Here is a 12,309-nt window from a genome sequence, read left to right on the forward strand (position 1 = left end):
GTTAGTTCCCAGGGAAAAATTCCCCAAATTAGGCCACAGTGGCTTCTCATGCATTGCCATTAGTAGTATTTCCCGTTAGCCACAAAATATTACTTGAGATTTAAATTCATTTTAATACAGTTTGAGATATTATGTTTTCTTGGTTATTGCTACCACATTCCTAGTTATTATCAGCTGGACCAGTCAGTTTGTGTAGCCTGATTCCTCATTCACCAACACAACACGAAAGACTAACATTCAGACAAACCCAAGCCAAACTGTTTGATCAGTTTTCTACACTTTAGAAATTACCAGTGGTCAGGTTGTCTAGTCACTGTCAGCATTCTGTTGTTTTTCTACAGAACAACACTTAACGTTGAGAAATCTTGTCATTTTATAGTTTCAGTTCTTCCTTGTGAAAATTTATTACATCTCATACACACAACACACACATACACAGAGACTTCAAACAATAATCACTGGCCCTTTTCTGAAAGACATAAATGTTTATAAATGAAATAATGTGTATTTAAATTGAGTCATTAGATCTTTCTTTTCTTCAAGAAAAGTAACTCTTTGTCTGTGGGGGAGGGGTTAAAACAGAGTTTGGATATGTAGGCCATCCTGGCCTTGAAGTCATAATTCCAACTGAGCCTCTTGAGTACTTTGTTACATGTGTGCATCAGAACATCTGACTATTCACTTCTTTTTTAAGTATATTTTTATTTTAAATAAAATGATATCACTCGTACTTCCCCTTTTCTCCTTCCAGTATCCTATTTTATTTTAATTTAAAAGTGAAAAACTGGATAAACATGGATCCAGTTTTTTATTGACATACCAAGATACTTGATTTACTACCACCATTCCCCAACAATTCTTAGCATGTAATTTGGTTCCACGAAACTTGTTTAATCTGCTAGTGGAAAGAACATAGAGCCTATTGCTAGAAATGTGGTTTTAACATTGGCATATTCATCCATTAACTGAGGGACCTTTGCTTATCAATTATCTTTCCTTGCATGATTCCTTATTAACAAAATTAAAGGTGAATTGACACTGAAATTAAATGTGAAAATGACACTGCAATGTTTCTGAGGGAGTACCTGACGTTTATGTCAAATATTAGGCATAGAAGTACGTGCTCAATAAATATTTGCTATTTCTATTATTACCATTTGCCTTAGATGGTGTTCTTTCCACCCATGATAACAACAACTGATCTGCCCCCAAAAATATGTTCACAGCTCCACGAAGTACCTATATGGGGAGGGCTGTAACTGATGGACTCATTTAGAACAACCTTCTTGGCCAAAGACAGGATCTATGCTAGTTGGACTTACCCTTTAATAACAAGTTCAATAACAAAGACATAGAGAAATCTCACTGATTTCAGCATCCAAGCAAGCTTTAATAATTATAAAAGTTATCTCTAGAACACTTTCTCCCCCAAACTATTCATATACAGTGGCTGCAAGTATTCAAATTCCATAAACATAATATTGCAAAAGTAGGAAAAACTAAGAAGAATCATTTATAGCCTTATTTTTTCATTTTGTATTTGTTACAAAATACAGATGTCAATTATCTGTTACTAAATTCTAAGAACTAAGTGCTGAAAGAGCTGTGCTGGCAGCTGGGGGATGGGAGATGGAGGCTTGGGAGGAAAAAGAAAGAAGCTCTCAAACATGAAGCATATTTGCACTCATTTTCCATCTCATAACCAGAATAACACGGGCTAGATCTCTGTTTTGGGAGCTATGTTGATATCAACTATAGCCTGCTCATGGGACCCTTTTCTTCCTATTGGGTTGCCTCATCCAGCCTTGATATGAAGGCTTGTGTCTTATTTCATCTTGTTATGCTGTTCTCAGTTGAAATCACTGGGAGGCCTGCTCTTTTCTGAAGGGAAACAGAAAAGCAGTGGATCTGGAGAAGAAGGGGTATGGGGTGGGGACTGCGAGAAGGAGAAAGGGAGGCTATAGTCAAGATATATTGTGAGAGAAGGATAAAGGATAAGGGAAAAAATAAAACTGGAAACACATTCTTTGAGCAACTCATTACTTAATGCAACTTTTGTTAAAAAGGTATGTTCAGATTCCATGTAATGGAGGTCTCTCTCTAGCTCAAACTTTGCCACAAACAATTAAAGCTATTCACACAGCATCTGACTCATGTTGATTATACAAAATAAATGAACGTTGAACAAATGAACTAATGCCTATGGTGCAACATGAAGGATATGGACCTTTCTCCAAGTGCAACAATTCTCATGGCACCATGTGAGCATCTAGAAAGGCCTTGTTTGGTAGAATCATCTTTCAGTGTCCTAAGGATGTTAGCAGTAATATAAGGAACATCCTGAGCTCTCACTTCACCTAGTCTCCTCAAAATGTCCTCATAATATCATTTTTTTGTGACCAGAATTGCAGCTATTCAATATTGTATTAAGTCAAAACAAGATGAAGCTGCATGTGTCCTTCAATGACATGAAGAAAGAATGAAATGGACGGTGAAATTTGACCACTATGAGACCCATTACCCTGCCTTTTTCCCTTTGAGTGTTGTACTTTCATTTCTCTCCTGTTGTCTTCACCCTTTCTCTCCAAAGAGGCCTCTGCCCTTCCCTCTACTCTTCCTTCCTCATTACCAAAGCTGAATAGTTAAGCATTTGTGTCCCTGGTGGTGGGGCAATCAGAGCTACTTCTAGTTCCCAGAAATGGGAGTCATTTTTAGCTGTTGTTTTAGATCTTGTGACTGCTATAGCAGTGATTTGGACTCGTCTTGCACTTCTGTATACCCATAAGATATTGGCTGTGATTTCACTATCTACCCAGTTATTTGGGGATTAGAGTTCCTAGGATTTATGTTTCAGAAAGATGGTGATGCTGGTAATGGGGGTGATGAAAATGCTGTAATAAAAACAAGTTTACTATCTATACACATAAGATCTATTTGTGTGGGTGTTTAAGCAAAAAAAATGTATTCAAGGATATGTATTTTCAGTTGCATATTAGCTAGAATTCAGTTCAAAATTCACAAGGGTTGGCTGGAGCATACCATTTTTGCCAGTAAACGAATATGTTTTTCTTTCTCAGCTCACAGACTGGAACTAGAAGTGCTAGCCAGCATCATCGTAGGAGGATAGGTCTCTGAATTTATCCCTTCTGCCTCCAAATAACAATGAGATGAATACACTAGGCCAGGCTGTCCTACTGGTTCATATTTTTCTCTCTAGTCCTAGGAAAACCAGAATCCTCTGGTCTGTAAAAGTAACAGAAGGGTAATTTTGTCTCTGATCTTAAATTAATTCCACTCTGACATAGTTCTAAAGGTTTGCCTTCATTTGTTCATTCATTTATTCATCCATTCAATGGTACCTCAAACACGTGTTATGCCAAACTCCATGCTAAATGCAGAGTGCTACCTTAACTCCAATCAGTCTAATACTCCTTCGTAGGAATAATCTCTGACCTAGTTAGTCTGTTGTGCTGGAAAACTGGAATATACTTCTATGTCAATACTGTCACTAATAAGAATTAAGTCACTATAAGCATCATTATCCCCTCTATAAAAAGTCTCTTTTAGCATGATGTTAATGTTAAAGATGAGGAATGGTGATCTACCCTTTGATCTGCTTTTTGTTGGGGGAAGGTATAAAAACTGATTCCTGACACAACCTGGTATTAAATGTGGAAGGATTACTACACTTGGAATCAGATGGCATAGATCTGGTTTTTGTTTTTGAATCTGACGAAAGGTGATGAAATCATTTGAGCTCCTATTGTTTATCCCAAAACGAATCCCAGAAAATTCTTTTGCCTTACTGTCTTCTGGCATGGCAGAGGAAAATATGAAATAATGCAACATAACAATGTTTGTGAAAAATACTCTGAAAGCCATGATGCTCCATGCAAATGTGACCTATGACTAGCAAACTTGGAATTCTTTTTAGGGAAGAGGGCTGCTGTGTCATTATGGCTTCCTTTGCTCCTCCTTTCCTCAGAAGATGTAACTCATAAATCAACTGGCAATATTGAGGCATTTTGCAGCATACACTTGTTTCCTCATGAAAGAGCCGTGTTAGAAGTTTTCCTTGTTGAAAATGAAGTGTACTCCACGTGGGCCGGACTCAGAGTTGGAGATGCTCTGTTTACTGAGGGTTTCAGCCAAAGCTTCAGGGCCACACAGGAAAACTCCTATTCTGGTGCTTCAGAGAAAGAAAAGAAAGTTTTAGGCTTTGGCATGAGTTGGGCAGCAAAGTAGGGGGGTAAATTTCCTACTAAGTAGAGGCCTTTCTAGTCCTGTTTCTTTGCTGCAAATGACAAAAATGCTCAAATAACTTACAAAGAGCATGCTCGAATCTGAATATAGGGACAGCTGGAAAACTCAAAAGTATTTGATATGCCAGAAAATTAGATCCAAGTAGAGTTTTTTGGAAATTTCTACCACAAAAATATAATAGGTAATATGTGAAGCTACAGTATACTTTTCTGTAAGATTTTAGTCTCTCCCTCCACAAATATTTCTAGTATTTTGAAATCAGTAACAAACCCTCATTGGGTGCCCTAACTCTGACAGCAACTTCGTCCCTTGGAAGTCTTGCAGTTGAAATCCTTGCTTTGCAAAATGTGGTCCCATGTCATCTAAAAAACCATCATGTTTTTAATAATGTACATTCCTGGGGCCCTCTTGAGACCTAATAAATTAGAGTCTATATGTAAAAACAGAGCAAGGTAATTATGTGATCATCAAAATGTAGAAAGCAAAGGTTCAGATAAAGCAGGTGTATCAAACCTGGGGCCAATGGGCCACATGCATCTGAGAATACCTATTGAGGCAGCCCAAAACATTTGTAGATCAGAACATCATGTTACAATGGCAGGTGTAAGTGTTTGCCATATCTATTCAAAAATATATACTTATGGAAAGCGCTTGAGTTTTCATTTATCCTAGGAGATGAGAATTTCCTCAAGGCTTCATGATGGCTAAAACTCTCGTGACTACAGAAAAGAACATATCTGTCAACATATGACTTTAAACTCAGAAACTTGAACTGAAAGTGAAGGTATTACATCCATAATAGTAAGTATAAGCTATACTCACTATTTAAAATAAAGGTATACACTACTGAAATGTGGACAGCTAAAGAAAAGAAATGCTATGGTAAAGCTTGTGTTAGGACATTGAGAAAATTATTCTCCATGTAATTTTGCTATGATTTAAAGATTGTTTCTTTGTTGGTCTCCAGGTGGATCTCCTGTCCCCTCCTGGTAAGGGGAGCAGGGGCAATCTCTGACACGAACTTGTTTGTCTGTTCTGTGATTACTTCCCCCTCATGGGGTGGCCTTACCAGACCACAGAGGAAGAGGATCCAGGTAGTACTGATGAGACTTGATAGGCTGAGGTCAGATAGTTAGGGTAGTAGGACCTCCTCTATTAGTGGACTAGTAGAGGGCCATAGGAAGAGAAGAGGGATGGAGGGTGGTACCGGGAGGAGCTGAGGGAGGGGGCTACAATTGGAATACAAAGTAAATAAATTGTAAAAATAATAAAATAAAAATTAAAAAAATTTTGTTTCTTAAAGTCAGAGATCAAACACTTGTTGGGTAAGAATTCAACCTCTCCATAGAATTATGGAAAGGTCACTGCTAACTTTTAGACTATAAAGTACAGTCAGTACTTAGGAGCTGCTACTTTAGGCAGACTGCAACTTTCAAGAACACTTTAGTAGAGGACTCCTTACTTAGGGTGTTGACTTGCAATTGTCTTGAACTCATTATCCCAGTTGGGCCGTCCATATAGAGTCTTTTGTTTTAGGCCTGTGATCACATCTTTCTCCTCATCATGGTGTACAGCAAAGTGATTGGCCTGTAGCAAATTCAGAAGACAAACAAACAAACATGGTATGACACACACACATTTCACAAATCAAGCTTTTACCACTTACATACACATATGTACATGTGCACGTGCACACATTATGATGATAAGGGTGTTATTCCATAAGAAAGGGAATGAAAGGGTCCTCTGTACCTATCTGCTATCCAGATTCTAAACTAGATAAGTGGATACCAGTAAGTCAGTTTCTTATGAGACAAATGCCATAGGCAATGATCATTAACTCCTTTTACAGAAGATGCCTTTTTGTAAAAATCTTTGTAAAAGTTCAGGTATAAGTGAGACATCATTTGAAGCAAGAGTCCCCTGCATTAAAGAGAAAAATCCTCTTCTACAATCCAAATAAGGCCAGCCTAAACTACAAGGTAAAAGAGAAAAGGAAATACAGCACAAACAAAGATGAAATAACTGTTGTCTCCTGAATGAGATGTATACACACCAAGAACCCTATTCCTAGAGGCCATGGAGCCAAAGGGAAACTGACCCCCAAAACACAATTAACTCGTCTTTTTTGGTCCTAAGCCAGCAAAACAAAAATGTAAACTGATGACAATAAACGCAGTTAGTCATTATTCCTTCCTGTCTTAGATATAGCCTAACCTCAAGGTCACATAAAGCAAGTTTTATCTGACTTCAAGATTAACCCAGATAATACGATAGTTAACTATTTCCTCCCTGTTGACTCAAAAGGGTGAGGTTCTACTTCTGCCTCCAAGAACCATACTGCCCTCTAAGAAAGACATAATCAAACTGCAGGGAGCCTGTCCTAGTTCCCTTTCTTACCTCTGTCAGAAAGTATTATGAAAAAAAATTACTTAGGAGAGGAACGGTTTATTTGGCTCACAATTCCAGATTACAGGCCATCACTGTGGAGAAGTCAAGGTGGCAAGAATGTGAAACAGCTATCTAGATCCACAGTCAAGAGGAGGAAGAAAGCCATGCACCCATGCCGCTTGCTTGCCTGCTTCTATGTAATTTTCCTCTGCCCTATATAGTTCAGGGACCCTTGCCCAAAGAATGGTGCCACCCACAATGGGCTGCATATTCCCACATCAATTAGTAACTAAGACAACCGCCCACAGATATGCCTATAGGCAAGTTTTATCTAAATGTTCAATAAATTGAGACTCTCTTCCCATTCTGACATTTATAACTAACCATTATAGGCCCTAGAGGCTTCAGACAATATTTTCTTTTCTTCTTTCTTTCTCTTTCTTCCTTCCTTCCTTCCTTCCTTCCTTCCTTCCTTCCTTCCTTTCTTTCTTTCTTTCTTTCTTTCTTTCTTTCTTTCTTTCTTTCTTTCTTTCTTTCTTTCTTTCTTTCTTTCTTTTTTTGAGACAAGGTTTCTCTGTGTAGTCCTGGATGTCCAGGACTCGTTTTGTAGACCAGGCTGGCTTCAAACTCACAGAGATCCTCCTGCCTCTGCCTCCAAGAGTATTGGGATTAAAGGCAGGTGCTACCACACTTGGCCATATGGTATTTCTTAACCCTGTATATTATAGTATGCTTATATTGCTAACTGTTCTTGGTGGGAGACTACATTGCCTTCAGTTGAAAACAACTGACTTATTTTATTTTAGTAGTCTCCAAATATTTTCATGCCATATACTCATATATACATATATAATATATATTCAATTTTTTTCATCAGATATGTGTTGGTACATTTGTTATAAATAATCTGGTAGTTGTGGGGTGTAGGCTCTGGAACATTTGGACTCTGCCACTTATTTTCTGGGTGCCTTTATGCAAATGACCTAATCACTTCTAGGCTTTCTACTCTTCATCAATAAAATGATAAAGTAGTTACTTTATCATAGGGTTGCTGAGAACATAAAGTTTGACAATTCATATAAACCCTAAAAACAATGCCTAGACAGAATTCAGTCTCTGCAAAGAATTGGTTGTAAAAACCTGAACCTTTGATACCAAAATCCATAAATGCTTAAGTCATACTTAAATCATGTCTAGATTACTTATGATACCTCATACAATGCAAACCCTATGTAGTTGTTATACTGTATTGTTTAGGGAGCAATTACTAGAAAAAGAATATATGTTCAGCATGGTTATTTTTCTCCCAAATATTTTGATTAAGTAGATGGAATATATAGATGCTGAACCTCAAGTATATGGAATGACTGAATAAAAATTTATTGAATATATCATAAAATATACATAATGTATAAATTATGTATACATAACATATTATAAAATATGAAAAGAAAGGAGAATAGATTTTCCTCCCAGTTACCGTTTGGTGACTTTTGTCTATCTGCTTTGAGATTCCAGATTCTTGGTGGGAACAGTGTTCTAATATCAACACAGGCCCCTTAGTTTGGAATCACAATGGTCTAAATTTCTTAAGGCGATGCTGAGCGAGTGTGAGCAAACAGGGTCACTTGTACTCTTCTTGGTGGATGAGGGGTGGAAGTAGTATATGGAACATACCAAGAAGTGGAAAGGAAGGTAGCACCCTCTGGACACACTAGGAACCCGAGAACTGGATTCTTGTCCTCACCTGAGACTCGTCCCAGCCAGTAAGGTAGATGTTGTAGCTGAGGAAGTCAGCATTGTTCCTTTCCTGCATCTGGGTCTCCAGCAGCTGCAGCAGGTCTGCAAACCACTCAAAGGCATGTGTGTCCCTGCATAGCCAGTAGAAGTAAATCTGAAGAAGGAAGGGCCACAAATGAGATTATATCAGCTTCAACAAATGCGTATCTAGTATTCTAAGCTTTCTCATGATACCCAGAATGCCTAGAAAAAGGTTTTCAGAAACCTGGCTATGTATGTCATTGTTTCAGGGCAGAGTCTTTAATATAACCTAGGTTACTCCAAGACTCGGGAACCTCTGGTTTCTGCCTCTCAAGTGCTGGGATTGCAGTTGTGTATTTCCACAGTATGGATACTTCATAGGCTAGTTTGCATACACCTTCTCTGAACTTCAAGCAGGCAGATCAGTAAATAATAGTTTTTCAGGAGCTGCAGGAGAGGTGGTTCAGTGGTTAAGAGTGCTTTTTGCGCTTCCAGGGGATCAAAGTTCTGTTCCCCGCATCTGTGCCAAGTTATTCATGCGCAACAGCATCTGATGAACTTTTCTGGTCTTTAGTGGCACCCCTACATAAGTGGTACATGCATATGCATGCATGCATGAACAAAACAAGCACACTGATATAAATAAAAATAACTATTTAAAACTAAATTAATAAATTAGTGGTTTAGGCTTTCAAATACATAGCTAATCCCCACTTGTGACTCCCTGCTTTTCCTCCACTAGCTGTTGTTCCTCTCCCAGAATCCCCAGCTTCCTTTGTATCTGCTCTGAGAAAGGCCAAAGGAATCAACAGAGTTGCTGTTACAGGACATCTTCCCTTCCTGGCACTGCCAGACCTTCCCTAATTCCTAGGAAGAAAATAGTTTTACACATATCTTTCTCACATAGAAAATAGGTAAAATAGAAAAATGAAATGTGAAGCTAGGCTGGATGTCCCTATCAGAACCAATCTTAACACTTACTAGAATAAATTGAGGTTTACAATGCATCTTTCATCAAGTAACTGGTATGTAACAATCCCCTGGAAATTTATCACCAGGAGACATCCATGAACAAGTAAGAAGTTCCATTTCTCCTGCCCTATTCTGCTAAAAAGCAGTATTGAGCAGGTAAAAATAGAGTCAGTTTCATTATATAATGCAGAATTTGGCTTGCCATTGTAGTATAATCTCAATTCTTCAGTTCTGTAATCAAAACTGTATTGGAGGCTGAGGAGGGAGGATCCTGCCTGTGCTACACAGTAAGCAACTTAGTGCATTTCTGTCCCAATATAAAAAGTGAAACAATAGGGCTAGAGAGATGGCTCAGAGGTTAAGAGCACTGGCTGTTCTTCCAGAGGTCCTAAGTTCAATTCCCAGCACCCACATGGTGGCTCACAGCCATCTATAGTGAGATCTGGTGGCCTCTTCTGGCCTGCTGACACACACACAGACAGAAACCTGTATAAATAATAAATAAATAATAAATCTTTTTTAAAAAGTGAAATGAGTGTGAAGTTGTGTCTTAGTGGTTCAGCATTTGACTAGCAGTGGTAATGCCCTGAGTTCCATCTCCAGTTGTGCAATCACTTTCTATTTAAACATTCTGGAAACCAAGGTATTAAATTGTACATATTTAATATTTATGAATTTCTAAAGCTATGTAACTTTGCAAAGGGAAAACTAGAAAAGAATACTCAGGGGGGTGGAGGTGTAACTCAGTGGTAGAGCACTTGACTAGCACACCTGGAGTTTGCTGCCACCCTCAGCACTGTTTGTGGTGTGTGTTTGTGTGTGTGTGTGTGTGTGTGTGTGTTCACGTGCTCATGCATATGCACACTCAAAGTGTAGTTGTTGGGCTGGATTTCTAACTACTTCCTCTTTTCTCAACTTTGCTGATTTCATAATTCTAATAGACAAATGCAGCATATTAGTTTTATTAACAGGTCTGTTTATATACAAACACATTGATTTAGTTGATAACCTTTTCAGAGAGTGATGTGTAATACAGGCTCTCCAGAAAATCAGAGGAATTTACCTTTTTGAGCCTCAGATTGGTGGCATTCTCACAATATTTGTACCAAACAGACTTGAGAATGGAAGCAAAAGGTGTGACTCCAATCCCTGCTCCCACTAGCATCACCACCTCATAACTGAACACATCTTCACTGGCTGTGCCAAAGGGCCCATCAACTGCTATTCTGAATGGAAAGGAAAGGGGATAGTTATAGATGCATCCATCTGCACAGTAGATTATGAATGATTAGCTATCTGAAAATCTTTGCTAGATTAACATAAACATTTTTTTTCATTTTCTTACTCTTCTTTCCCTATTACACACACACAATCACATACACACACTCACACATACACAAACACCTCTTTATATTTCTTTATTTTTATTGATTGTGTATGGGTGTTTTGCCTGCATGTATGTCTGGGTACCATGTGTATGCCTTGTGCTCATAGAGGCTATAAAAGGATGATGGGTCTCCTGGAGCTGGAGTTACAGACCATTGTGAGTGCTGAGAATCCAACACAGGTGTTCTGGAAGAACAGCTAGTGCTCTGAGTCATCTCTTCAGCTCACATTCTCCTGTTATGGAAAACTACACTTGATACTATCATCATCATCATCATCATCATCATCATCATCATCATCATCATCATGTGTATGCCTATGCCAAAGCATACATGAGGTCATAGAACAACATTCAGGAGTTTCTCTCCTTCAACAATGGGATTCATGGGGGACTGGACTCAGGGCATCTGGCCTGCACAGCAAGCTCTCCTTCTCATCAAGCCATGGCCCCTTGTTTGTTTGTGTTTTGAACCAAGAGATCATGTGGATAGCCTCAAAGTTTCTGTGTCATCAGGGAGAACCTTGAACTCCTGATCTTCATGCTTTCTCTTCCCATGTACTGGGATTCTAGGCATGGGCCTCACACTTGGCAAGGCAATCTAAATTTGAAGTGCCTAATTGCATTACGCATTTAAGTAAGACTTCTTTATACAATAACATAGTTTAACAGCACTGCTTTCCACTTGCTTATTCATTAAACAATTCATAAACCTGTTCTTTAGTTTCTACCGAGTCTCCAATACTGCATTAGGCAAGTGTGCAAAGCAAAGAATATTTTCAAACAAATGATATCATTTAAAAATTTAAAAATATCTCTGATAATATGTTTCTTTGTCAGCAAAAAAAGGTACTATAACTTGGTCTTAACCTTTACATATTCAAAAGAAAGTTGAGGGCAGTACTAACCGCAATGCTTTATCGTTCATCCAAGATATCTAATCATATGCGTAGACATACCACATACCACATGCAATGATAAATACAGAGAAACACTCCTGTGTTTTTGAACGACGGCACCTTGTCACTGAGAAGATCATGTGTTGAGATATGGGGGAATCACAACCACTTAGCACCATTTCTCCCAAATGCATACACATTTGCAATATGTGTTCTATACTCACTTAGGAAGTTTCCAGGCATCTTGGAACTCTTGTTTATCACAGCCACAAGCATTGAATAGCCCCTCTGTCCAGTCTCCCACAATACGGATATGAATGCTAAAAAAGTCTTCCTCAGGAGCAGAGGTCAGTGTGAATGGGTGCCACTCCAGCTTGGATACCTGGGGGCACTTGACAAAAATATACTGTCCCACCTCCATCTTGAATCCCTTCTTCTTCATCTGAAGCTCAATAGTTTTGAAAGGGTGAGTGACTACCTGTAGAATAAAACATGGCCCTGGAAATTACATGTCCCCAAAATATTTGCAATTTCAGTGGTAAATGGATATCTGAACTAAGTATGGATAAAATGCAGAGTTAAGATGTCATACGTGTGTGTGTGTGTGTGTGTGTGTGTGTGTGTGTGTGTGTGTGTGTG

General features: G+C 38.5%; 1 protein-coding gene across 1 annotated transcript in view; it reads right to left on the reverse strand.

Annotated features, from left to right (window-relative positions):
• Positions 1–1,378: 1,378 nt before the first annotated feature.
• The window catches only part of LOC129671015 (cytochrome b-245 heavy chain), a 35,311-nt gene continuing 24,380 nt past the window's right edge, over positions 1,379–12,309 (reverse strand). Inside the window, exons 9-13 of the mRNA XM_055599658.1 lie at positions 11,895–12,148; positions 10,451–10,613; positions 8,402–8,548; positions 5,726–5,850; positions 1,379–4,189 (exon numbers count right to left, since the gene is read on the reverse strand). Of these exons, the coding sequence (XP_055455633.1) occupies positions 4,063–4,189; positions 5,726–5,850; positions 8,402–8,548; positions 10,451–10,613; positions 11,895–12,148 (816 nt within the window). The 3' untranslated portion in view covers positions 1,379–4,062. The remainder of the gene's footprint in view (positions 4,190–5,725; positions 5,851–8,401; positions 8,549–10,450; positions 10,614–11,894; positions 12,149–12,309) is intronic.

The sequence above is a fragment of the Psammomys obesus genome, unplaced genomic scaffold (assembly GCF_907164565.1).
Source record: "Psammomys obesus unplaced genomic scaffold, mPsaObe1.curated_primary_1811, whole genome shotgun sequence".
Classification (NCBI taxonomy): domain Eukaryota; kingdom Metazoa; phylum Chordata; class Mammalia; order Rodentia; family Muridae; genus Psammomys; species Psammomys obesus.